The sequence below is a fragment of the Rhineura floridana genome, chromosome 22 (assembly GCF_030035675.1).
Source record: "Rhineura floridana isolate rRhiFlo1 chromosome 22, rRhiFlo1.hap2, whole genome shotgun sequence".
Classification (NCBI taxonomy): domain Eukaryota; kingdom Metazoa; phylum Chordata; class Lepidosauria; order Squamata; family Rhineuridae; genus Rhineura; species Rhineura floridana.
Window position 1 is genome coordinate 3125054 of NC_084501.1, and position 26091 is coordinate 3151144.

The window sequence follows — 26091 nt, forward strand, 5'->3', positions numbered from 1 at the left end:
TGCTATGTGTAAGTAGTTATGGGAGGCTACTGTTCGGCACCATGAGAGTGGTCCTGTGGTGTCCCTCAGGGTTCCATCTTGGGGGGAGGGCACCACTATTTTAACATCTATGTGAAGCCGCTGGGAGCTGATGTCAGATTTGGAATGAGGTGTCACCAATATGCAGATAACACCCAACTCTGTCTCTCTGTTCCATCTGAATTGGGAGAGGCAGCTGAGGTGTTAGACCAGTGCTTGGAGGTGGAAATGGGCTGGATGCGGGCCAAGAAATTGAAGCTGAATCCTGAAAAGACAGGGGTAATATGTGTCCTGAGTTCTTGAGTCTGGGAAGTGGGGAAACAGCCTGTCCTGAATGAGGTTGCACTCCCCTGGAAGGATCAGGTCTGTAGCTTGGGGGTGCTCCTGAATTCAACCTTGTCACCAGAGGTTGGTGCTGCCTTTTGGACAAAGATGGCTTTGCCTCTATATTCCATGCTCTGGTAACTTCCAGATTGGATTACTGCTATGCACTCTACGTGGGGATGCCCTTCAGCTGATCCAAAATGCAGTGGCCAGATTACTGGCTGGGGTTCTCTTTAGATCTCATATAATTCCTGTTTTAAAAGAGCTGCATTGTTTGCTAGTTTCCAGACCTAAGCCAAGGTGCTTGCGCTAGTGTTTAAAGCACTAATCTACTTAGGCCCCAAACATCTGAAGGACTGCCTCTTTTGCTACAGACCCTCTTGGATGCTGAGATTGGCAGAGTGGGGGCCCTGTTGGTAGCTCTAATGCTCTCAGATGTTCGTGGGATTGTGGCCCAGGAGAGAGCCTTCTCTGTGGCAGCCACTAAGCTGTGGAATTGCCTCCCCACAGAGGTGCCTTTGGCACCTTCATTATATATCTTTTGCTGTATGCCGAAGACATAGCTCTTCAACCTGGCCTTTGAAACCCAAGATATTGAAATTTTAGAACCCACTCTAGTTGTGATTATAATTTGTTTTAAACTGTTTTGAATATTGTATTTTATTTTCTTGTGACCTGCCCTGGGACCTTCTGGTGAAGGGCGGGTACTAACAATCATCATCATCATCTCCAGAAATCGGCTGCTACCATCTCCACCCCCCCATATCTCACTTGGTCCCCAGTGAGGGCCTGGGAGATTGTAACGCTGCCATTGCTGCTCATCTCAAACAGGATCACTTTTCCCTTGTGCTTGAAGCGGGGGGCACCAGCCACGTACAGCCCCTTCCCACTCCTCAGTTTGACAGAGGAGACCGTGTACCCTGGGAGAGAGAAAGAGAGTGACAGTAAATAAATACATTGCCCTGAACGTTAGCTTGGGCACGTCATTTAACTTGCAGCCTTAGTTCTCCTTTCTGTAAAATGGGAACAGACAATGACCTACTTCACAAGCTTCATGTAAGGGAAAGCAAAGATCACAGACGTTATGCATTATTATTATTATTATTATTATTAATAATAATAATAATAATAAATTAATTAAATTTCTATCCCATCTTACCTCCCAGAAGGAGCCTAGGGCAGCAAACAAAGACCAAAACACTTAAAACATTTTTAAAACATCTCAAAAACAAAACATTTAAAAAACAAAACATCTTAAAATGTTTAATATGTTTTTTAATAATGTTTTTAACCCTTTTTAAGGTTGTTTTTTAAAATATTTTTAATGCTGTTTTGTTTTAATGTATTTTAAGATCTGTTTTTATGATGTTTTAAAGTTTTTTAGTGCTTTGTTTGCCGCCCTGGGCTCCTGCTGGGTGGAAGGGCGGGATACAAATTAATTAAATAAATAATAAAAACTTTTTTGAAAAAGAAAAACATCTTGAAAAGCATCTTAAAAAGCAATTCCAAAACAGATGGAATCTGGTATAAGGTCTCTACTTAAAAGGCTTGTTGAAAGAGGAAGGTCTTAAAAAGATAACACAGATGGCGCCTGTCTAATATTTAAGGGGTATTTATTTATTTATTATACTTGTATACCGCCCCATAGCCGAAGCTCTCTGGGCGGTTTACAGTAAAAGGTAAAGGTGTCCCCACACTTGTACTGCGAGTCGTTTCTGACTCTTAGGGTGACGTCTTGCGACATTTACTAGGCAGACCGTATATATGGGGTGGGATTGCCAGTTCCGTCCCCGGCCTTTCTTTACCCCCCAGGGTACTCATTTTACTGACCACGGATGGATGGAAGTCTGAGTGGACCTCGACCCCTTTTACTGGAGATTCGACTTCCTCCTTCCGTTGGAATCGAACTCCGGCCGTGAGCAGAGCTTCGGCTGCGTTACCGCTGCTTACCACTCTGCGCCACGGAGGATCTTAATATTTAAGGGGAAGGAACCGTAAATAAGTATTTAAGTATAATGAGTTCCTCTGGCTCCTCCTCTCCCTGAACAGCTAGTCATTATGAGTACTCTTGTAGCTTTACATTCTGGTGACTGAGTTCGCTTTTTTCCTCCTCCGCTCCCCCCTTTTTCTTCTCTGTCATGTCCTTTAGATTGCAAGCCTGCAGGATGGGACTGCTTTGTTTTTATTAAACATTTTATTCGCCATACATAACCCACTCTTGGAGCAATTATGGCTGAAGAGTGGAATAAAAAACTGTTTCATAAATTTAAATTTCATACATTTAATGTTTGCATTGTTGCTGGAAACGGCCACTGAGAATTAGAGAAACTGATGGAGGGGGAAAGGACTGTCAACTGCCTTGATAGTTAAATGGAACCTCCATGTACAGAGGCAGTCTACCTTTGAACACCAGCCACTGGAAATAAACAGTAGGGAAGGGGTGTTGCCTTCCTGCTTTTCTTATGGCCACGATGGGAAACAGGATTTTGGGCTAAATGGACCTTTGGCCTGCTCCCGCAGCACCGTTTATCTTTGCACCTTTTGTGGGCGTGTCCACTCTTCCTTTTTCTGTACAATGAAGAGCTGCATCTTTCCTTACCGAGATAGGCTGCATGGTTTTTTAGCTTCAGGGGGAACTCCCTCTCAAAGGCTTCCCTTGGCGGGATGATCCGTCCACTCCTGCTCTCTTTCAGCACTGCGCCATCCCAGTCGTATGCACCAACCATGCCAAAGAGGATTCCATCCTGCCAGGGAACAAGCAACTCCATAGTAACCCAGCCACACAAAACGAAGAAGGCTTCTGCATAATTCAAAAGCTTGCTCCCAGCTAAAGGTCAGATTAACAATCATTCTCTTAGCAAGGTAGGACTAGAACCAATGGCTGGAAATTGCAGTGAAACTTCCTGATGACACCAGCTGTGAGGCAGCAGGGCAGACCATCCCGGAAGGCAGTGGGCAGGCAGGGGCTGGATGGCCACCCATCAGCGATGCTGTGCTTGCGTGATCCTGCGTTATAGATGTATTTTTTTACATTTCTATTTCACCTTTCCTCCAAGAAGCTCAGCAATATTCATGGTTCCCCCCCTCCCATTTTATCCTCACAACAACCCTGCAAGATAAGTTATCTATTTATTTATTTATTGTACTTATATACCGCCCCATAGCTGAAGCTCTCTGGGCGGTTTACAGTAACTAAAAACATTAAAACAAATATATAAATTTAAAAACACATCTTTTAAAAACAACTTAAAACACAATATAAACATTTAAAACAAGTTAGGCAGAGGAATAGCGACTGTCAGCTTTTGGGGCTGGGCAGTGATTTAACTCTGGGTCTCACCTTTCCTAGTCTGACACTTTGACCACTACAGCTCGCTTGATCGTGTCCTGATCATGTCCAGACACTGTAAAGCACTCTAGACAGGGCTACCCTTGAAGACTGTTCAGAAACTTCCATTAGTCCAAAATACAACACCAAAGCTATCAGCTGATAGTGCTTACGACTAGCACATCCTGTCGGGGCTTAAACTGAATGACAGCTGTGGTCTTTAAAGCTGTGGCTGTTTTAGCATTTTATTCATTTTAATTTTTATGTATATTTTAGGTGCAAACCTATATCCACTAACCTGGAACAGGAGAACCATGTACATCACCTTGAACTCTTTGGAGGAAAGGTGGGATTCAAATGCAATAAACAAAGAAACAAACTCAGCAGGACTTCGTTCTGAGTAGGTATGTATAGGATTGTGCTCCTTTTGTTTTAAAATGCTGTTAAGTTGCCTCAAGTGTCTTTAGATCAAGAGATGGCTTAAAAAATAATAAAGAAATACCACTTATAGGAGAGCAAATAAAAGGATGCACTGAAGAATCCCTCTGTGGGGTGTCCCTGACTTTGGAGACTTCAGTGTTTGGGATGTAGAGTGGACTTTGCCCCTTTCAGTTCCATCCTAGATTGTAGTTTATTCACATTATCCCTTATACGTCTGTTGGAACAATGAAGAACTCAGACATTTTACAGCCCCGCCCCTCTATTTGCATAGCCCCACCTTGGGCTCCATTGCTTGGTCACTGACCAGAGTGTGCCATATGGCCACTTTATAAGACATAATTTGCCATTGCCTTTTGCCCAGTCGTCATCCAACCTTCTCCAAGTGTCATGTTCCCAGATCAAGCAGTTAAACCAGGGGTAGCCGATATGGTGCCCTCCAGATGTTCCTGGATTCCAACTCCCATCAATACCCAGCTAGCATGACCAGTGGTCAGGGCTGACGGGATGTTGTTGGAGGGTTAGGCATATTGGCTAATCCTGGGTACCACAATAGTTTACAGTCGTTTATGCCATAAGTTGTCTTCTTACCTCGAGGAGGTGTGTGGAGAAGCCGATCTGAGACATCTCCAGCTCAAAAGAGCTATATTCACGGGTCCCTGGTGATAAAGGGAAGGAAAGCAGAAATCTGTCAATATTTGTACACCCCTTTGCAGTGGAGGCTGGTGGCTCCGATATCAGTGGGGGAGTGAATCCGCTTCAGGTTTTAGTCGGAACCTTCAAGGAGCTGTCCAAAGTGCAGCACCTTGGGCAGCTCCTTGAGAGTTCAGACTACAACCTGGAGCGGATTCACTGCCCCACTGACATCAGAGCCACCAGCCTCCACTGCCCCTTTGGGTATTTCTTAGCAGAAAAGCAATCAAGAAATAAGATAAGCAGAGAAACAAATGAACAGGATGTGCCCTGTTTGCTGAAATAATATGTGCTTTCAGGAGAAAATGGACAGGGAGGAAGAGAGGGATTTAACTGGATTTCCTTCTGGTGGGATCTACATCTCCACCAGCAGAGGATCCCATGCCCCATCAAGTCCAGCATCGCCGCCTGGCTCTTTGGGGCACTTGCAGGGGTCCCAAGACCATGGCAGGACCCACTGCCAACACTTGCCTTGGGCCCCTTATGATCCTGCCATTTGGCAAAGACAGCCACTGTTTTCATTTCCCACAGTGCTGCCATTGTGGGAAATTTAAATGGGGGTAGCTCAGCACTGACAGCCAGTGTGGTGTAGTGGTTATGGTGTTGGAGTACGACCTGGGAGACCAGGGTTCAAATCCCCACACAGCCATGAAGCTCCCTGGGTGACCTTGGGCCAGTCACTGCCTCTCAGCCTTAGAGGAAGGCAATGGTAAACCACCTCTGAATGCCACTTACCATGAAAACCCTAGAGCCGCCATAAGTCAGAATCGACTTGAAGGCAGTCCATTTCCATTTTCTAGCACTAATCAGAGGAGTGCTGCTGCTACCAGGTAAGCCCAAGAGGGAGGGAACGCTATTGGCACAGAAGAAGTACCTCGGCACAGTCATAAACCAAAATGGAGACAATACTCAAGAAATCAGAAGAAGGGTAGGACTGGGGAGGGCAGGTCTGAGAGAACTAGAAAAGGTCCTCAAATGCAAAGATGTATCACTGAACACCAAAGTCAGGATCATTCAGACCATGGTATTCCCGATCTCTATGTATGGATGTGAAAGTTGGACAGTGAAAAAGGCGGATAAGAGAAAAATCAACTCATTTGAAACGTGGTATTGGAGGAGAGCTTTGCACATACCATGTGCCAAGAATAGCTAACTTTGGTCAAGCTGAAATGGGTCAACCAGAGAGAATTCTGGGAGCCTATGGTTTCCTAGGACTTCCTACTGGGGGAGATCCACAGCTCAATCTCAGACAGACAATTTGCAACCTTGCAAGATGCAACTAAGCCGTAGCTGTTATCTCTTATCAGCTTCCTGAGATCAAAAGTCAGGAAGAGGGCGTGTTGTAGATCAGGACCCCTGGGTGATGCTCTCTAGCCCCCTTATCTTCAAAGGCTTCAAAGGAGTGGATCACAGCAGGGGCGGAATAGGGCGTTTTGCCTCCCCCACTCCTTGTTGACCGATAAACTCCATAAAAAAGGAAGGATGCTCCTTCAGCCTTTGTTCCCTTTTTCAGTCTACTCGACTCGCCTGAAGTGTGACAGAAAAAGCCGTTTGGGAACCAGGCTATGCTACTGGGAGAATAGGACCTACGCTACTGTAAGTATAGGATCTTAGCTTAGATAGACCTTTGTTATATTCTTTTGTCTGTATTGAACTTCTCTCCTTTGTTATGCCAATGTACCTCATGTAGCCCGTTTGAGGGTGATTAGCTTTAAGGAATCAAACTGTTGTTCTCTTTTGTATATATACACCATCCTACTTACCTTTAAATAAACTATCCTTTTATAAATGGTGTGTATTAGCTTGGAACTAAAGATTCTAAATCTAGTCCTTGATTGCTGAACGCTACTGATTACTGTTAATGAATTAGGCTTAATCCCTTAGAATTCACATTGGTCTCTGAGATCCCTTCTCTCAGAGGAAGGAACCAGGAAGAGGGATGGTGGCAGCACTACCGTGAGTAATTACTCCTGAAAGGAAGGAGAGTTTTTGCCTGAGAAGCAGAGAACCAGAAGAGTTGGGACTGTTCTCGGAAGTAAAGGACCCCCCTTGGGGAACTAAGGACAAGGGACCCCACAGGGACAATTCTTTGACACCATGGACTGCGAAAAAGACAAATAATTGGGTGTCAGAACAAATTAAACCAGAACTGCCACTAGCAGCTAAAATGATGAAACTGAGTTTATCATACTTTGGACACATCATGAGAAGACCTGATTCACTAGAAAAGACAATAATGCTGGGAAAAACAGCAGGGAGTAGAAAAAGAGGAAGGCCAAACAAGAGATGGATTCCATAAAGGAAGCCACAAACCTGAACTTACAAGATCTGAACAGGGTGGTTCATGACAGATGCTCTTGGAGGTCACTGATTCATAGGGTCGCCATAAGTCGTAATCGACTTGAAGGCATATAACAACAACAACACTTCTCACACACCCCATTTTGTTCATCTTTCATAAGCCAGTGAACCTTGCAGTATCTTGCCTCCCTCCCCCCTCAGCCCTTCCAGGACCTTCAAGGCTAAATATCCTGTCCCCCAAAGCATCCACAATATCGTTTAGGGCTGCCTCATCAGTCACATTGAAGAAATACTTCTCGTCAGGGTCGCTGGCAATGTATTTAATCTCATTGATGAAAGAGTCTGGATCTTTCTGCCGCCGAATGTAGTGTCCCAACACCTGAGGGAACAAAAGCCATTTTTTTACAAAAGTACAGAAGTGCTCATTTTGACACTTTACAACCCACCTGAAAATGTTGGGTGTGTAGATGAACGCAGGGTGGGGGCTGAGAGATGAGAGAGAGGAAAAATACAAAAGGATTCAAGCACTAGATTTGGCTAATCATCTCAGAGGAGTATGCCAACATCAGCCTCTGCCCCATCTATATAATTTAGTTTATTAATTCCCTGGTCCTTCACATGCAGATTGGAATTAACCAATATTATATTTAGTAATAGTCATCTGGAATAAAATAATGATTACCTGCCATTGAAATTGTCAGTCTAGAGACGAATTGTGGTTTTAGTAATTCATTATATTGTATGATTGTATCATTGTACGTCGCCTAGAGTGGCCGTTAACTCGGTCAGAAATAAATTTTTATTATTATTATTATCAATCTAGAAGGAAGCCAGACCTCAAATCGTGGCTGACGAACCTGCTATGAATTCCCTTTTTATATTACGTCTCTCTTCACACTTTCCCCTAGGATGCACACCTTAACGTGGTGAGGGGGTTTGAGAGTGTTGAAGAAGTTGAGAGCAATGCCGTCAGGAGCCTAGACCAAGAGGCTAGACTCCTAGCAGGGGCACCCACGGCAGAATGGTCCAAGCTGAGACACCAGAGTAAGATGCATCCAGACTCAGAGGAAGGCAACGGTAAACCACCTCTGAATACCTCTTACCATGAAAAGCCTATGAACAGAGTATCCAAAATGCAACACAAGATAGTGCTGGAAGATAGTGGGAGATAGTGCAGGTCAGAAGGGACCCACCGAGCTACTGGGGAAGAACACTGGTCAAGTACGAGTAGCGCTGTGACTAATGACGCAGCTGGGTCAAAGCCGAAAGGAAGTCCAGAAGCTGATGTGCACAGGTGTAAATGGAGAGTTCGGAGTTGTACGATGTACACAATGGGAAGCCACAGACCTGAACTTACAAGACCTGAACAGGGTGGTTTACAACAGATGCTACTGGAGGTCGCTGATTCATAAGGTTGCCATAAGTCGAAATCAACTTGAAGGCACATAACAGCAACAACTCTCTTCACCCTCACTCACTCTTTTTCTCGTTCTTGCACACACGGAAAGAGACATCATCACCACCACCCTGAAGCCTCCAGGCGCCATCATGCTCACCGCAATGGCGTAGCGTGTCACGTTCCATTTCTCACACTCTTCCAGGGCCTCGGGGAGTTCTTCGCCATCATGAGACTCCCCATCGGTTACCACAATCATCAGTTTGGTGGCCCCCTCCCTCCCACCTCTTTCTGGGCTGAAGGCCTCTGTGCTAAAGAAAGAAATAAGAAACAAGGAGGGAAGACCACTCGGTGAAACGTTTTCCTGCTCCAAGAACGGTGTCTCTGTGAGAGGCGGCCTGACCATGGGGCAAGATTTTGCATGCTGTGAAGGCTAGCAGTATGGAAGTCAACAGATCTGATTCACTGGAGCAAAACCTGCCAGGATATTCTCCTGCACAAGCCATATTGAAATGAATGGATTTCAGTGGGGCTTGTTCAGAAGAATTTCCCAGCAATTGCACCCCAGTGCAGTGCTAGGCTCTGAACTGACCTCAGACGATGAATCCTTCCAGGTGAGCAGGCAGAGCCCCAAGATGCCAGCACCAAAGACCCAGGAGAGACCTCCCCAGCCCTGCCTCCAGGGGACTTCCTAGAAACTGCTCTTGGTCTGGGCTCTTGGTCTGTCTTGCTCAGTACTGACCACCCTGACTGGCAGCAGCAGGGTTGCAAGCAGGGGTCTGTCTCTCCTCCTAGCCCTACCTGGAGATGCCAGGGATTGAACCTGGGACCTTCTGCATGCAAAGCAGAGACTCTGCTACTGAGCTACGGGCCCCTTCCCCAAAGGACCCTCATCTTGGGAGGGCATGCTTTTCTGAACCACCTCTGGCAGAGGTAGGGTTGCCAGGCTCCTGGCCTGAGCCTGAGCCTGTATCTTTAGGAGAAGAGAAAGTCAGCCAAGTGCAGGGGTTCTGGCAACGCCGTAATGGGAAAACCCACAAGGGGGAATTCTCCCTTCCCTTGCACAACTTTTAAAGATACAGAAGACCTCTTGGAGGCCGGGCTTGGCAACGAAGTTCACAGAAGCAACAAACACCCCATAGATCAGGGGTATGAGGCACGAATTATGGAACAGGGGGAATGGGGCATGCCACACTGAGCCTCCTCGGATACATCTAGAAGTCTCGTGGAATTATTTGCCCCTACACACACACACACCTCACCTAGTTTACCAACTAATACCGAAACAGGACCCCCTCTTAATTAAACATCAGTGAGGAATTTCCCTCAGATTTCCCTACTTTGACATTAAAATATCCTTGGCCAGCTCCGGATGAAAGGACACATGTCCATTTGTTTAATGTGTGAGCTGGCCTCCAGCTCCTCTGTTGCTCTCAAGACACACATACCAGGCCTTGTGGATTGCGGAAGCAGTCCGAGTTTCGAGCCCCTCCTGGCGGCTAATGTTTTTGGCTGCTTCAATGACCTCTTCCGCTGTTTGGTAATCCTTCAGAGTCCATTCATGGACTGCGACCTCACTGTACTGCAAGACCCCAACCTGTACAGTAGGGGAAAAAAAGATGCAATTCGTTGAGAAAGGTGCCCTTGCACAGAGGAGGACCCTCAGCCCATATGGCCCCATGCTGTCTACACTGACTCGCAGTGGCTGGCTGACCCGTGCTCTAGGCAGGAGTCTTTCCCAGCCAGATCTGGAGTGAGCCTTTGATCTCCTGAGTGCACAGGAGGTGCTCTACCACTGAGCCTCTCTTGGAACGCAAGACTTTATACCAGGGCAGGTTATAGTTCCATCAGTATGGTCTACGCTGACTACTCACAGTAGCTCTTCTGGGTCTCAGACAAAGGCTTTCCTTGTTGCCTGCCACCTGATCCTCTTAATGGGAGATGCTGGGGACTGGACCTTGAATCATTAGCAGACAAAACATGTGTTTCTCATAGTGCATAACACTCTACTATAGTGCAAGACCCCCACTCTATATGGGTGCAGGCTGCCACATGTTGCCTATCCACATGCCATGCTCCAATCCCTGAAGGACCACTCAGTTCCAGGCAAACCTGCCCACTCATTCGCATCTTCACCTGAAGCTTCCTCCCTGCTAAAACAAGATCAGCACAGAGCATGTTCTTTGGGCTGATTGCAGGTGTTGCCACCACTCACCATATGCTCAGAGGCACATGTTACCAAATTCTTCCAAGGTACACAGAAAGCAGATTGGACTGTGAAAGATCAACCCAAATGGTGTTTGCATTTTGACAAATTTGTAAGGCAGTACAATATCTCAGAGAGGAAGTCAGGTCTCCTGCTCCCCTGGTGCATTCACTATAGCTGTCCAATTTCCCTGCTCTTTAAAAGTTTGAGGTACGTTCTTAAACCGCAAGGGGTTTTTTGCCTATTATTATACTGACCTTTTAGCGCTGAAGTAAGGATCACCCTGAATGTATGTGAAAGGGCTTTGCCCCTTGAAACTGTTGGGCTGGTGACCAGTAGGCATTACTGTCTCTAGTAGTTTTCCATGAAGCCTGCAAGTTTGAAGACGTAACTGTGGTTAAGGGGGAGTTATGTCTATGCTCTGTCTGGGAACGGACTGCCAGGGCCATTGCTATGGTAGCCATCTGGTAACAGCTGGGAAAGTTGTAACAGAGTCTATGTGTTGTTGCTTCTTCTGAATTATGCCTCTGAGCTGAGAGGCTGTCTTTTGTGTTTTATCTATGGAGAGAGATGTACCAGAAGGGGGGTGACTGAAGAATCTCTACATGTATTTACTCTTAAGCCTCTGGCCTTAATGTCTTTCAATAAAGACTCTTAACATGCTCTGAAGAAGTTTTCTTGCTCAACTTAACTCCAACGTAATGTATGCTGTTTCACACAACAATGCACACACACCAACAGTGGTAGCAGAGGATGGTTACGCTCCACAGCGCATTACACGGGAGTAAGTTGCTGGTCTGAACGGCAGACGGAGTTCCAGAGAGGGCAGCTTGATTGATTGAACCAGACGGAGGTGAGCAACATGGCTGTAAACCAGTCTGGGGGAGGCTTGCCGATGGAACGACTTAATGAAAAGAATTTTGGCAGCTGGAAGCCGAGGATGAGGACTTTGCTGATAACAGAGGATTTATGGGACGTTATTGAGGAAAAAACCCCGGCGGTACCGACCGCGGCCTGGAAGCGTCGAGACCAGAGGGCGCAGGCGTTTATAATCTTGGCTCTATCGGATGCTCAACTGATGTGTGTGAGAGATGAGCCATCGGCTAAACAGATCTGGGACGCATTGCAGGATTTGTCCCAGGAATGGCAGCGGAGGCAGGAGGCGCAGAGAGCCCAGCCGGTGGAAGCTGTCAGAAGCAAGGAGGAGAAATGTGCCGAACCGGAGCAGGCTGTCGAAAGCAGACAGGAAAACAAGCGGGAGCAGCAGAGGCTGAAGCCTTGTTTTGCTTGTGGGGCTCGTGGGCATCTCCGTAAAGATTGTGCAGTCAAGCGAAACTCCAGGGACAGAGGCTTGAAGCAGGGAAGTGTGAACTTTGTTTGTAAACAGAACTCTCAAGATTTACGACCTGTGAACTGGTTGCTCGACAGCGGAGCAAGCCATATATTAATCAAAGACAGGAGTCTGTTTTACACGTCTACAGATGAGCAGGACTTTGTTTTACTTGCTGATGGATCACGGAAATCCGTAAAAGCACGTGGTCTGGTGAAATTTGACAAACTTGGCATAATGTCAGACTGTTTGTTTGTTCCGGAATTGGCTCATAATATTTTATCAGTTAGCAAACTGGTAAGTTGTAATTATTCAATTTTGTTCCACAAAGGCCAATGTTTTATAATGAGGGGAGATGAAGTGTGCATGCAGGGAAGTCTTAATGATGCACAGTTTGTAATAAAGAGCAGTCAAGCAGGGTGTGCTGTGTTAAATGCTGAGGCACAGGTACATCAGGGCTGCGTCCATGAATGGCATCAAAGGCTGGGGCATGCGAACCTTGACACGATAAAGAAAACCCCTTTGCACAGTGAAGACATGCGTTTAAGAGACTGTGGTCAGTTAATGGATTGTGATTCTTGTAATCAAGCTAAAATGACTATTGCACCAATAAACCGGGAGGCTGAGAGAACCACAACAGCTCCCTACCAGCTAGTACATGTTGATTTAGCAGGGCCAATAAATGCTTCACGAGGAGGTGCGAAATTCTTCATGGTACTGGTAGATGATTTTTCAAGATTTTCTCATGTTTTTCTGTTAAAGCATAAAAGTGAAGCTGAGCAGAAGCTGAAACTGTTCATTAAGAGAATCGAAACTCAACACTTGGTCACGGTGGGGGCTATACGCTCGGACCAAGGTGGGGAATTCACGAGTAAAGCATTGAGTGACTTTCTGGAGAGTAAGGGAATAAACCAGAATTTCACTGCTCCACACAGCCTGTTTTCCAATGAAACTGCTGAGAGAAAAAATAGGGTGCTTGGGGAAGCAATGAGAGCCATGCTGCTGGATTGCAGTTTAGGGAATTCTTTCTGGGCAGAGGCAATTCTTTATGCGAATTACATTCACAACAGGGTGTTACATAGTGCTATTGGAATGTCTCCTTATGAGAAACTTACTGGCAGAAAGCCTAGAATACAACACATTCAAAAATTCGGGGCAAGGTGCTGGATCCACATTCCACAGGGAAAAAGGAGGGGCAAGCTTGCACCCAGAGCACAGCAAGGTTTTGTTTTGGGATTTCAGAATGCATATTACAGAGTTTGGTGTCCAGAAACACAGCAGTTAATTCTGAGCAGAAGCATTAAAGTCTCAGAAAAGCCTTGGGATCAAAGGGAGACAGTCCGTCTTACAAGAACAAATGACACACAAACACAATCACAGAAATTTAAGCCAGATGTTGACATTAAAGTGGAAGGTACACAAATTCCTCTCAGAGATGCTTTGCATGAGCTCATTTGTGGAAAACGCAGATCGAAGAAACGAAAAGCTGAGGAAATGGAAGCTCCTGCGCAGGTTGTGCCAAGCACAAGCACAAATGGGGGGGCAGAGAGAGCCGAGGCTCTGGTTCCTTTAAGACGCTCCACGAGAGCGAATTTAGGCAAACCGCCTGACAAATTTACTGTGGGATTAATAACAAGTCCTGGAATGAATAAAGTTGTAGACATGGATCCTGAGACACTTTATTTGACATGTGTTGAACCAAAGTTTGAGTGAATAAAGTTTTTGAACTGTACTGAGATGTAATTTTGAACTGTACTGAACTGAAATGTATTGCAAGAGGTATTGTAGAAATGTATGACTGTATGATTATGTATTATGGAGATGTATTTCATGTGTATTTTGCAGTCTTAATGGAAAAAAGGGAGGCTGTTGGGCTGGTGACCAGTAGGCATTACTGTCTCTAGTAGTTTTCCATGAAGCCTGCAAGTTTGAAGACGTAACTGTGGTTAAGGGGGAGTTATGTCTATGCTCTGTCTGGGAACGGACTGCCAGGGCCGTTGCTATGGTAGCCATCTGATAACAGCTGGGAAAGTTGTAACAGAGTCTATGTGTTGTTGCTTCTTCTGAATTATGCCTCTGAGCTGAGAGGCTGTCTTTTGTGTTTTATCTATGGAGAGAGATGTACCAGAAGGGGGGTGACTGAAGAATCTCTACATGTATTTACTCTTAAGCCTCTGGCCTTAATGTCTTTCAATAAAGACTCTTAACATGCTCTGAAGAAGTTTTCTTGCTCAACTTAACTCCAACGTAATGTATGCTGTTTCACACAACAACGCACACATGCCAACAGAAACATGCTACATAAATGCTAAGCATGACATTAATATGAAGGGAAGTAACTTAGGCAGGTTACCTGACAATGAGTGTGTGCTACTATTGGGGGGGGGTCAACATGGACGAGAAGGAAGGGGAGCATCTTCATCAGCCAACATGGTGAGCAAAGAGGGGACTTGTCTGCCTGTTGCTTGGTCGGGAATAGGGAATCTGTGTGCCCTCCCCCAAATGCTCTTGAACTATATTTCCCGTCATCCCTGACCACTGGCCATTCTGGCTACTGCGGCTGATGGGAGATGCAGTCTGGCAACATCTGTAATAACAAAAGGTGAATTTTTCTTGGGGCAAAGCCATCTGCACTGCTTCCTGCCAACCCTTCTTGAGCCTTGGAGAAGGTCCTGGCATTCATGCTGACTCAGCAGCAGAGAGTCCCTCCATCTATCACTTACAATGAGGCTACAGAAAACCAGGTCTGTTCCCCTCCCTTGCTTTGTTTTCTTTAAGCTTCCTGTTTTCCACAGGCTAGGATTTTCAAATGTCCTAAGCCTCTGCCCTGGGACAGGCTACAGTCCTGCAGCAGCAAAGGAGCTGGAGAAACACTCAAGAGATATTCCAGCGCGTGCTTACAGACTGGAGAGAGAGAATGAGATCTAAGGCAAACTCCCAAACATGGTGATGCTTTGCAGCCGTAGATGGTCATTATAGGTGCATTCCATTTAATTTAAGGTTTTCAGTTTTTGCCGTCATTTAAAGGTGTATTAATTTAAGGTTTTGCACAGATGAAATGGAGGATCTTTCCCACTGTTTGTTGAGCTGCCTTATTTATAAGATGTCAAACCCTGCAAGAGTTCGTTGTTCATTCTGTATTGTGATCCAATGAATATAAGCTGAACTTCTACTAGTAAACAATAATAGATTATATAATTGAGAAGGGGGCTTTGCATGCCAAAGTTTTCTCTGTTTAGTGATTAATGACTACTGTACAGTAGGGCCCCGCTTTTCAGTGGCCCGCTTTTCGGCGTTCCGCTGTTACGGCGGTTTTCAATTAGAGTAAGGCCCCACTCATATGGCGCTTGTTCTGCTTTTACGGCGTTTTTCGAGCATCGGGCACCATTTTATTGACAGAGTTCCGCTTTTCGGCAGGTTTCACTTTTAGGCGGGGGTCTGGAACGTAACCTGCCATATGAGTGAGGCCCTACTGTATACATAATTGGCCAACCCCTACCTTATATATCAAATGATGGCTTTTGTCATCTGAACAAATATATTTTGGATGAAATTTTCCCAAACTCTTCATATGGGATATAACCTTTCCTTCAAAAGCTGCAGGCGGCCAACAACAGCAAGCTCAATACAGCCAACATTTGCAAAATTACTAAAAGCAGCAAAATACCCCCAAAAACCTAATAAAAAAAATAGGACAGCAAAAAATAAGAGAGTGCAACAAAAACTAGGCCCTCTGACACTGTTCTGAGTTTACGTTCTGAAATGTAAGCTCCGCCCACGGGGGCTTATTGTCCCCTGACCCGGTTGCCCTTCCTCTGCTGTCCCAGATACACGCTCCATATGCTTGGTGGCAATGACAATGTACTTTTCCCAGGCATCTGGGCAGCACCAGTGATATGATTATATATTGGTGCATCTGTTTTTATTTTAATTTTTATTATTGTAATTTTTTACTTGCTTGCAAATTGCTTCCAGACTTTTTAGTGGGAAGGGACATACCGATTTAATAAATCTAACCCAAACATGGTAATATTATGTAACTATGAAGAACTACAGAGCCAGTGTGGCATAGTGGTTAGAGTGTTGGACTAGGACCTGGGAGACCAGGGTTCAAATCCCCACTCAGCCATGAAGCTCGCTAGGCGACTTTGGGCCAGTCGCAGCCTTGCAGCCTAACCTACCTCACAGGGTTGTTGAGAGGACAAAATGAAGAGGGAGGAGAACTTTGTATGCCACCTTGAGCTCTTTGGAGGAAAGGTGGGATATAAGTGTAATTATAAACATAGATAAAAAAATTAATAGTGGTGACTTGATTGAATTCTGCTTTTCCCCCTGAGCCTTTTTTCTATTGCATTGCGTCTATTAGACTATAAGTCTGTGAGCAAGGTCAGTGTCTCTTTATTAATCTTCGGTGCCTAGAAAAAAAATAGGTGTAACCAATAATATGAACAGTAGTCATGGTTCATCCTTAACTCTTTCCCCACAGCTCTGGCTCAGCAAGTCTTCCTTCTCATCATGATGAGTCAGGGAAATGGTCCAGAAGAGCATCTCAGTGTTTCCTCAGCCAATGTATCCGGAGGATGTGGGGAAGATGCTAAACAGACTCTTGCAGACATCTCCTGGGTGGCTCTCAACCTCTGTTGTTGTTGAATGCCTTCACGTCAGTTATGACTTATGGCAACCCTATGAATCAGCGACTTCCAGTAGCATCTGTTATAAACCACCCTGTTCAGATCTTGTAAGTTCAGATCTGTGGCTTCCTTTATGGAATCAGTCCATCTCTTGTTTGGCCTTCCTCTTTTTCTACTCCCTTCTGTTTTTCCCAGCATTATTATCTTTTCTAGTGAATCATGTCTTCTCATTATGTGTTCAAAGTATGATATCCTCAGTTTCATCATTTTAGCTTCTAGTGATAGTTCTGGTTTAATTTGTTTTAACACCCCATTATTTGTCTTCTTCGCAGTCCATGGTATGTGCAAAGCTCTCCTCCAACAGCACATTTCAAATGAGTTAATTTTCCTCCTGCCTGCTTTTTTCACTGTCCAACTTTCACATCCATACATAGAGATCAGGAATACCATGGTCTGAATCATCCTGACTTTAGTGTTCAGTGATACATCTTTGCATTTGAGGACCTTTTCTAGTTCCAGGAGAGCCAGTGTGGCATAGGGGTTAGAATGCTGGACTACGACCTGGGAGACCAGGGTTCAAATCCCCACACAGCCATGAAGCTCACTGGGTGACATTGGGCCGGTCACTGCCTCTTAGCCTCAGAGGAAGGCAATGGTAAATCACCTCTGCATACCTTTTCTAGTTCTCTCATAGGTGCCCTCCCCAATCCTAGCCTTCTTCTAATTTCTTGTCTCCATTTTGGTTAATGACTGTGCCAATCATTATTGTTAATCTACCCCTTTTGAAACCTGCTACTCCATAGACTGCCCTTTCCCAACCTGCTGCCTTCCAGATGTTTTGGTCTTACAACTCGCATCAGCCCCAGCCAGCACAGAATTCTCACAAGAATAACCAGTTAGCCTGCAACAGTGATTTTACCATATAAAAACAGGTTTGGAATAATTAAGCTACTGTGATGCTAAAGTATCAAGAAAAGTGTAGAGAAATGAGTGGAACCCAGTGGTCCAATATATTAACTAAGCATGAGAAACTGAAGGTTTTGGAATCAATGATATTACGTTGTAGAATGACTATTTATGGATAACTAACAGAAACAGGAATTTATAAATGGATGTGTATCTTAGTAAAGATTGCACATATAACTGTGTCTATATTGTAATTTAACTGGATTCCTGCATTGAGCAGGGGGTTAGACTCTATGGCCTTATAGGCCCCTTCCAACTCTACTATTTTATGATTCTATTATTCATATCACTTATAGTTTTGTACATTATTTGTGTCTTGATGATAATTAAAAAAAGAAAAAAACTGATTTTAAGCAAAACACTAAACTCACTTGGATCTGCTCTGGATCGATGAAAAACTTGCTAAGGATGTTGCTAAGAAAGTTCTGCACCTCGTACCAAGGATAAATGCTGTTGGATCCATCAAGGACAATTATGATGTCCATGTAAGTCGAACATCCTGTACGAAGTTGAAAAGGCAGAGAGTTAGACAATGGCAAAGGAGACATTTTGGGGTGGAAGAGTTAGAGGCAAAGATGTTTTCCCCCCTAAAAAGCCAGGCCTAACAAGCTGACCCATACATGGGATCCATCTAGGTGATCCAAGTTATGGCAGCCTAGCGCCACATTCGTTCATGTGTCTCTGCTAATTAAGAAGATGAGAACTGCCTTGTGAGGTAGATCCACCCAAACAAAATAATCAAGAGGGTTGGAGTACCTGACCTAAGAGGAAAGACTAAAGCACACAGGGGCTACTTGCAGCCCTCGGCTGAGTCCCAAGTGCCTCACAGCAGGGCCAGCTCCCCAGCTGATTCCCTTCTCTGCTGCCTAGATGACTGGGGCTGGAATGCACTCCTCAGCTGTTCATAGCATCAATCAGTGGCAGCAGAGAGGAGCGGCATGATTGGATTGCTCCTCTCCTCGCTGCCCAGCTGAGCACTTGGAAGGGGGAAGGTATGATGGGACCTCAGTGTGCCAGGAGAATAGTATAAACCTCCCATCCCCTCATGCAGAGATGGTGAGTGAAGGTGAGTAGGAGGAGGAAGGGTCTGCCTGCCTATCTGTGACAGGGAGGAGCACAGGCTCTGGCCACCACCAACAGGCAACCTCCAACCCACTGCTGCACCAGACTTTAGGGAACCCTTGGCACTTTGTTATTAGCCCCCAACACACCCACAATGAAACCACACATTTTTTTCTTACCTCCCTCCTCTCAAGGCCCCTGGGTGCATGGCGCTGCTACCTCTGAACATGAACCAATCTCTGTTCCCATCCATGGTGACCACCCACCATCTCCATGTATCCAAATGTAATGCCCCAGCATAAAGGTCTGTGTGGCTAGGGCAGCACGTTTGAGGTAAATAATTAAAATGGTGTGCACTCAGCTACCATGGATGAGAGCTAAGCTTGCCACCCGTTCAAAAGCAGCATTGCCACTCACCTGCTGTTGAAATGGCTGTCCAGGGCCCAGCCCAGAGGGTGGTAGGTGGTGACACAGCTGAGTGATAGGGTAGGGCATTGATTTCCATTAAATCAGAATTGGCATCAGACTCCCTGATAATTCACGTCTGCTATCTTTGTAGACCAACCCTGAAACCTGTGAACTTCTGTTGCTTTTCCTGACACTAGATTTTTACCACATCTAATATAAATTAAGAGAGCCAGTGTGGTGTAGTGGTTAAGGTGTTGGACTCCGACCTGGGAGACGAGGGTTCGAATCCCCGCACAGCCATGAAGCTCCCTGGGTGACCTTGGGCCAGTCACTGCCTCTCAGCCTCAGGGGTAGGCAATGGTAAACCCCCTCTGAATATCGCTTACCATGAAAACCCTATTCATAGGGTCGCCATAAGTCAGGATTGACTTGAAGGCAGTCCATTTCCATTTTCAGTAAAAGTTAAACTGGTCAGCCTGCTTTGCTTGCTCACTGAAATTGACTAGGAGAAGGGAAGAAGAATGTGTCTGTGTGAGTGACAGTGTGTGTGTATGTGTGTGTGTGTGTGTGGGAGAGAGAGAGAGAGAGAGAGACAGAGACAGAGAGAGACAGAGAGATGCATTCAGCAAGAAGGGGGCACAGTGAATGGCTGCCTCAGAGGGGGCGGAGATGTGCACCACAAGCAGCCTACAGCCCCAGCTAGGACCAGCATGGGAGGGAGGAGAAGGGGAGAGAGAAGCAGGCTGGATTGGCAGGAGGATAGAGGGATGGACAGGCAGACAGGCGGGAGAAGAAGAGAGGAGAGGAGCATGATGGTTGGATGGACCAACATGCAGACAAGATAGTGGGAGATGGGGAGCACTGAAAACTGTTTTCCTCCTTTCCTTACCAAAAGTTCCCAGCCGGTCTCTGCTTGCTAACATGAAAATTGTCCAGCCTCAGACACAGAGGAGGAGAAGAAGGTGGCGGCAAAGCTGCTTTTCTTGCAAAATATTAATATTTCCTTTCAAAATATTGATATTGCCTTTCATTTATCGATATTTCCTTTCATTTATCAATATTAATATTGTTCTGCAGCCATTTGTGAATTTTGAAAACACTTCAACATTTTAGTGTGAATTTCTCCTAATGAGCAGTTTTTTGTATGCAGTTTTGATTTTGCAAGCAATTTCTCCTAATATAATGCATTTTTGTTTTCACAGACTGGTACCCAGTTTTATGCACATTTCTCCCCAAATATGCATTTTTGTAAACATTGTGATGGGAGGACTGCATTGCAAAATTTGAATAAGTGTGAATTTCAAAGAAGGGCTGTGTTGTTTTTTTCTCATAGTGGCTCAGAAAGTACAAATTTGATAAGTTTGGCTTTAAATGTGAACTGAATCGAATTCCTCCCCCATCCTTAGCCACCTTCCATAATTTGTCAACCTCTATCACTCTCTAAAGAAGTAGATCATGAACTCGCCCTGGACACCATGATAGTAGGTAACATAACTGCTTGTTGAGGGGGAGAGATGACAGACTGAGCAACAGAATCCTGAGAAACCGCTGTGGCTTCTATGCTGAAAGTTAAAGAATGGTTTGATGGCAGGAAAAAGCTTAGGAGGGACAATGTGCTTTTGGTCTGGAAGTGGACAGGCAAGAACATTTTGGAGATTGTGATTCCTAAGGGAGTAGCCTCCTTCACAGGAGCTTTAGGGGTTATTAGGTTTGCCCCCATATCCACCAGCCAACACCCTGTAGGTATCAAGCACATGCTCTCTTCCTCATCCTCCACTCTCACCAGCTGCCAACACATCCTACCAGGCTCCACCCCCTAATTTTCCAGGCACCACCCCTTATCTCCCAGGTTCCGCACCCCTTGGCCTGGGGGTCCTGGCTATTACATTGGAACAGCAGAAACAATATGACATTCCAGTGCTTAATAATAAAGCATTTACCTGATACACAATTGTTTGGGAAATTCAGGGCAAAACTTTAGACAAAAATAGCCAGCGCTCAGATCATTTATCAGCTTAGCTCACAATGCATTGTATCCATAGAATGCTGAAGATGCAGTATCTAAAATATTGCCTGAAAGCAATTCTGTATATTGACGGAATGCAACAGCTGCAAAATTGCTGTAAAACTGCTTGGACTCAATAGTGTTGGCATGAAAGGTTCGGTTGAAAAATTAATGAAGACACGCTGTCAGCTTTATGCAAGTGTCACCTAGCAGTCTGAAGTGGTGGTGGTGGGGGGGACTTCCATAGTGCCAAAAAAGAAGACAAAATGGGGGCACCTAAAATTTGCATCTGGAAACCTGCAAATAATTGCAGCACTTTAAATAGAAATACATCTGACCATACCGGGGATGACTGTGCTCAGGTGAGCTGTGTGCCTGTTGCTCAGTCTGCTGTCCAGGCATTGCTAACTGGTTATGGGCAACTTCCAGTCATTGTCCCCCGCCGCTCTCCCTTCTTATGGTTTTTTAAACTGGATTTGGACCAGATCCAGCTCTACAAATAGAGGACTGACTTCTGTAAAGAATGGCACATGCCCTCTGAAGTGGTTCAGCCCAGGCACAAGGTTGCCACCTCAGGGAGACCACGAAGCAAATGCATTGGCACATGATGTATTGCTGAAGTCCTTCCAGCACCACTTTCCAGAGCGTGAGTCAGACCTCATGTGGAATCATTAAGTCCTGGGCCGTCGGGGTTGATCATGAGGCAGGGGCCTGTAGGCTGAAGGAAGATGATAAACTTTGGGGAATTTAAATGTTTGTAGTAGTGCCTTCTTTTCAAATCACAAAAACATCCCAGCTTTAATGCAGGAAGCTTATTGATACAGTGTCAAGCTGTTTGTCCATCTAGCCAAGAATGGCGTACACTGAAAGTCAGCAAGTCTCCAGGATCTCTCCAGGATTTCTCATCATCTATTATCTTAAATGCTTCAACAGGAGATGCTGGAGACTGATACGAACCAACAGTGCAATGTGGCTGCAAAAAAGGCAAATTTATTATTTATTTATTTATTTATTTATTAAATTTATATACCGCCCGACTAGCAATAGCTCTCTGGGCGGTGAACATAAAACAGGAGATGCTGGAGACTGATACGAACCAACAGTGCAATGTGGCTGCAAAAAAGGCAAATGTTATTTTAGGCTGCATTAATAGAAGTATAGTTTCCAAATCACTCAAAGGACTAGTTCCCCTCTTGTCAGCATTGTCTAGGCTGTGTCTAGTTATGGACAATGCACTTCAAGAAGGATGCAGTCAAATTGGAACAAGTTCAGAGGAGGGCAACGAGGATGATCAGGGGACTGGAAACAAAGCCCTATGAGGAGAGACTGAAAGAACTGAGCATGTTTAGCCTGGAGAAGAGAAGACGGAGGGAGGATATGATAGCACTCTTCAAGTGCATGAAAGGTTGTCACACAGAGGAGGGCCAGGATCTCTTCTTGATGGTCCCAGAGTGCAGGACACGGAATAATGGGCTCCAGTTGCAGGAAGCCAGATTTCGACTGAACATTAGGAAAATCTTCCAAACTGTTAGAGCGGTACAACAATGGAACCAATTACCTAGGAATGTGGTGGGTTCTCCAACACTGGAGGCATTCAAGAGGCAGCTGAACAGCCACTTGTCAGGCATGCTTTAAGTTGGATCCTGCATTGAGCAGAGGGCTGGCCTTGATGGTCTCATAGGCCCCTTCTGACTCTACTGTTCTGTGATTCTATGAACCTGGGGCTTTCTGCATGTAAAGCAGGTGCTCTGCCCCTGAGCTATTGTACCTCTCCAGGGAATCATGAATTACAACTAGGTATGGAGGAGATATTCAATTCAATTTGCATTTAAAGCCAAATCTGTCAAATTTGCACTTTCTGAAACAATGAGAACTGAAACACAGCCATCCTTCAAAATTCACACTTGTTCAAATGTTGTGATGCAGTTCACCTGAATATTTACAAAAATGCATATATTCATGGAAAGTGTGCAGAAAAATTATTAGCAAAAATAACATACCAAAATGCATTATATTCATATAAATTACTTGCAACAATGTGAACATTAGTCAAAATTGCATACAAAATGTGTTTATTAGGAGAAATTAATACTAAAACGCTGGAGAATTTTCATGAGGCCTTTTTTTTAAAAAAAATTGCAAATTGCTGCAGAAATATGGAAAAGAATTTAAGATTGGAAAATGAGAAACTGAGAGAACCGAAATTGACAGATCCTTCCATCCCTAATTACAAACTAGGGGTGCTGCATCTCCCCAGGCTGGGTGAACGGAGCCTAGGAGATGTGATGACACCTCACAGATCGAGAGGCAGAGGCAGGCTGGATGGGGCAGGGCTTCGTGGGGCCTAGTAGGGGCAGAAGATGGCACCTGGTGGGTGATCACGAGCGGCACAGCCTGGCTTTGCTTGGTGTGTCAATGGGGAGAGCCTGACATACACACACCGGAGCAGAGGGAATAGCAGAGCCTGAAGCCAACCCAAATTTAGTTGGCCATGTGTCCTACTTTACAGAGGACAGTCCTCTGCTTGAGGGCTGTCTGGTTTAAGATAAGGACCCACATAAAGGAAGAGCAGGAAGAGCTCTGAAGTTGCCCGTCCACCATCAGCATCCCCTGGTCAGCGGCTGGAGGAGGCATGCAGACCCTCTGGTGTCTTCCCCATTAGGGCAAGATGTATTGCGTTTATATTTAAATTATAGTAATTATTTCTGCATTTCTACATATAAATTACCATATGCAATTTTGATGCAAATTGGTGTTCTCTTTTTTTGGTGATGCAAATCCTCTTTTTCAGTAGTGCAAATGTGGCTCCCAAAATCCAAATCTAATTGTAATTCATTCGTGGTCCACCAACCACAAATAAAATGTTAAAAGTTACAGAATATAAAATAAGCAAGGTTGTTAAAAGGCATGTATGTGTGAATATAAAAGCAATCCTAGATTGTCTAAGCAAAATGGCTACACTTAGGACATTTGCAACTTGCCCTGTGATTAAAAAAATAGAGCCCTCCAATAAAATGATAAACAGAGACTCTGTAAGAGTGACCTGGAAAGGTGCACCAGAGTTCCTCTATCCCCCTGGTAAAACTGCACTTTAAAAGAACTTGTAGAACTGATTCCACCTCTTCATTTTTACTAGGATAGTATGTATCGTTTACAAGAACTTTATTATATTTTGCCTCTGTTGCTCTAGGCCAGCGGTATCTAATGCGGTGTTCTCCAGATGATGTCAGACTTCAGCTCCCAATGGCCACACTAGCCAGCGCGGCCAATGGTCAGGGTCCAGGATAAGAGGAATCGTAGCTCAGCAACATCTGGAGGGCCACAGATTGGCTAGCCATTATCACTGGGCATCTGCTGAGGTCCCGGCCCTCTCCCCATTTGGTGCTGTGCCATGTGTATCCATGTGAACCCAGAGGGAATCCTGTTAAGGGCTCCCCCAAACCTGGAGCCAGTCCTGGAAACAGGCCACCTCACCAGAAGCCTGTGACCTACTTTAAATGTGCGCCTCAGCCCTGGAATCTGTGAAGATAAGAGTGCCTCTGAACATTATTTATTTATTATTTATTTACACATGATTCCCAGGCAGTCTCCCATCCAGGCACTGACCAGACGTGACCCTGCTTAGCTTCAGCAGGAAGCTGGCCTTGTGTGTCTTCAGACCATAGCCTGGAACCATGTACAGAGTGCCACTTCCCTTTATACTGGATCAGCATAACTATACCTGCTGGGCTTGAGATTAGAGAGAAGGGCTTCCAGTAGAGGCCTCCAGTGCTTGTCACTTTAGAAATCTGACACATTGTGCAGGATGTCCAACCTACTCTGAGCTGTTGGGGCGATGTTTTCTGTCAGGCGGAAGTTCTCATCCACGCTGGTACAAATCCCGGTGCTAAACATGGACGTCCCACATTCCTGGGACCACAGAGGAGCACACACCTGTCAAGAGGAGAGAATCAGACACAGTGACTTGCCCACCCCCCACCTTGAAAACACAAAGTGGTTTAAGTGCCATGGCTCTCTCTTACATGGCATCCTGGGAACTAAGGTTCTGTGAGGGGGAAGGGTTATAGTTCAGTGGCAGATAGGGTTGCCAGGTTCCTGGCCTGAGACTGATCCTGTATCTTTAGGAGAAGAGAAAGTCAGGTGTTCTTGCAACACTGTAATGAGAAAAGCTACAAGGTGGAATTCTCCCTTTCCCCTGCACAACTTTTAAAGATACAGAAGACCTCTTGGAGGCCGGGCCTGGCAATCAAGAGGTCTTCTGTATCTTTAAAAGTTGTGCAAGGGAAGGGAGAATTGTGGTTTTTCTCATTACAGGGTTGCCAGAACACCTGCACTTGGCTGACTTTCTCTTCTCCTAAAGATACAGGATCAGTCTCAGGTCAGGAACCTGGCAATCCTAGTGGCAGAGCAACTTTAGACAGCACTGAGCTAGTGTGACTCTGTAGAAGACAGCTTCCTGTGTTCCTCTTTACACCAATCCTCTGTTTGGAACCATGAGGACTGGAATCTTATTTTATTTTTAGGGAGAAAGGCCATTATAGCTCAGTGATAAAGCAGATACTGTGCATACAGAAGGTCCAAGGTTCAGTTCCCGGCATCTCCAGGTAAGGCTCAGAATGTCCCTGGAAGCTGCTGCCGGTCCGTGTAGGCTAGATGGAGCAATGGTCTGACTCAGTATAAGGCAGCTTCCTTGACTCTTCTTTTGCTAGAAAATCCCCAGCACCTTCAGAATCTGAGAGAGTTTTGGGCAGGATTGGAAGCGGGGAATATTTTCAGCAAAGTTCAAAGGCTGATTCTTGTACCAGAGCTGGGACCGAAACATGGGGCAGGCCCCTGATAAATAGGGACCGCTGAAGCAGATGGAATTTATTATTCACTGGAAGTTGTAATTGCTGTTTTTTAAATAATGTTATTTGTTATTTAATTTTTGTAAACTATTGTCTTATTGATGTATTTTATACTTGTGTTTTTTTGTAAGCCGCCTT

At 45.2% G+C, this 26091-nt stretch overlaps 1 protein-coding gene across 3 annotated transcripts in view; it reads right to left on the reverse strand.

Moving 5' to 3' along the window:
• The window catches only part of ITGA10 (integrin subunit alpha 10), a 92134-nt gene that overhangs the window by 44459 nt on the left and 21584 nt on the right, over positions 1-26091 (reverse strand). For 2 of the 3 annotated variants that reach the window (XM_061606891.1, XM_061606892.1), the window contains 8 exons: positions 24925-25039; positions 18003-18130; positions 9947-10095; positions 8659-8809; positions 7316-7481; positions 4700-4767; positions 2942-3086; positions 1114-1262 (listed from right to left, as the gene is read on the reverse strand). In XM_061606891.1, coding sequence (XP_061462875.1) covers positions 1114-1262; positions 2942-3086; positions 4700-4767; positions 7316-7481; positions 8659-8809; positions 9947-10095; positions 18003-18130; positions 24925-25039 — 1071 coding nt within the window. Of the gene's footprint in view, positions 1-1113; positions 1263-2941; positions 3087-4699; positions 4768-7315; positions 7482-8658; positions 8810-9946; positions 10096-10212; positions 10263-18002; positions 18131-24924; positions 25040-26091 lie in introns of those variants that run through there. The other variant, XM_061606893.1, reaches the window with a different exon arrangement.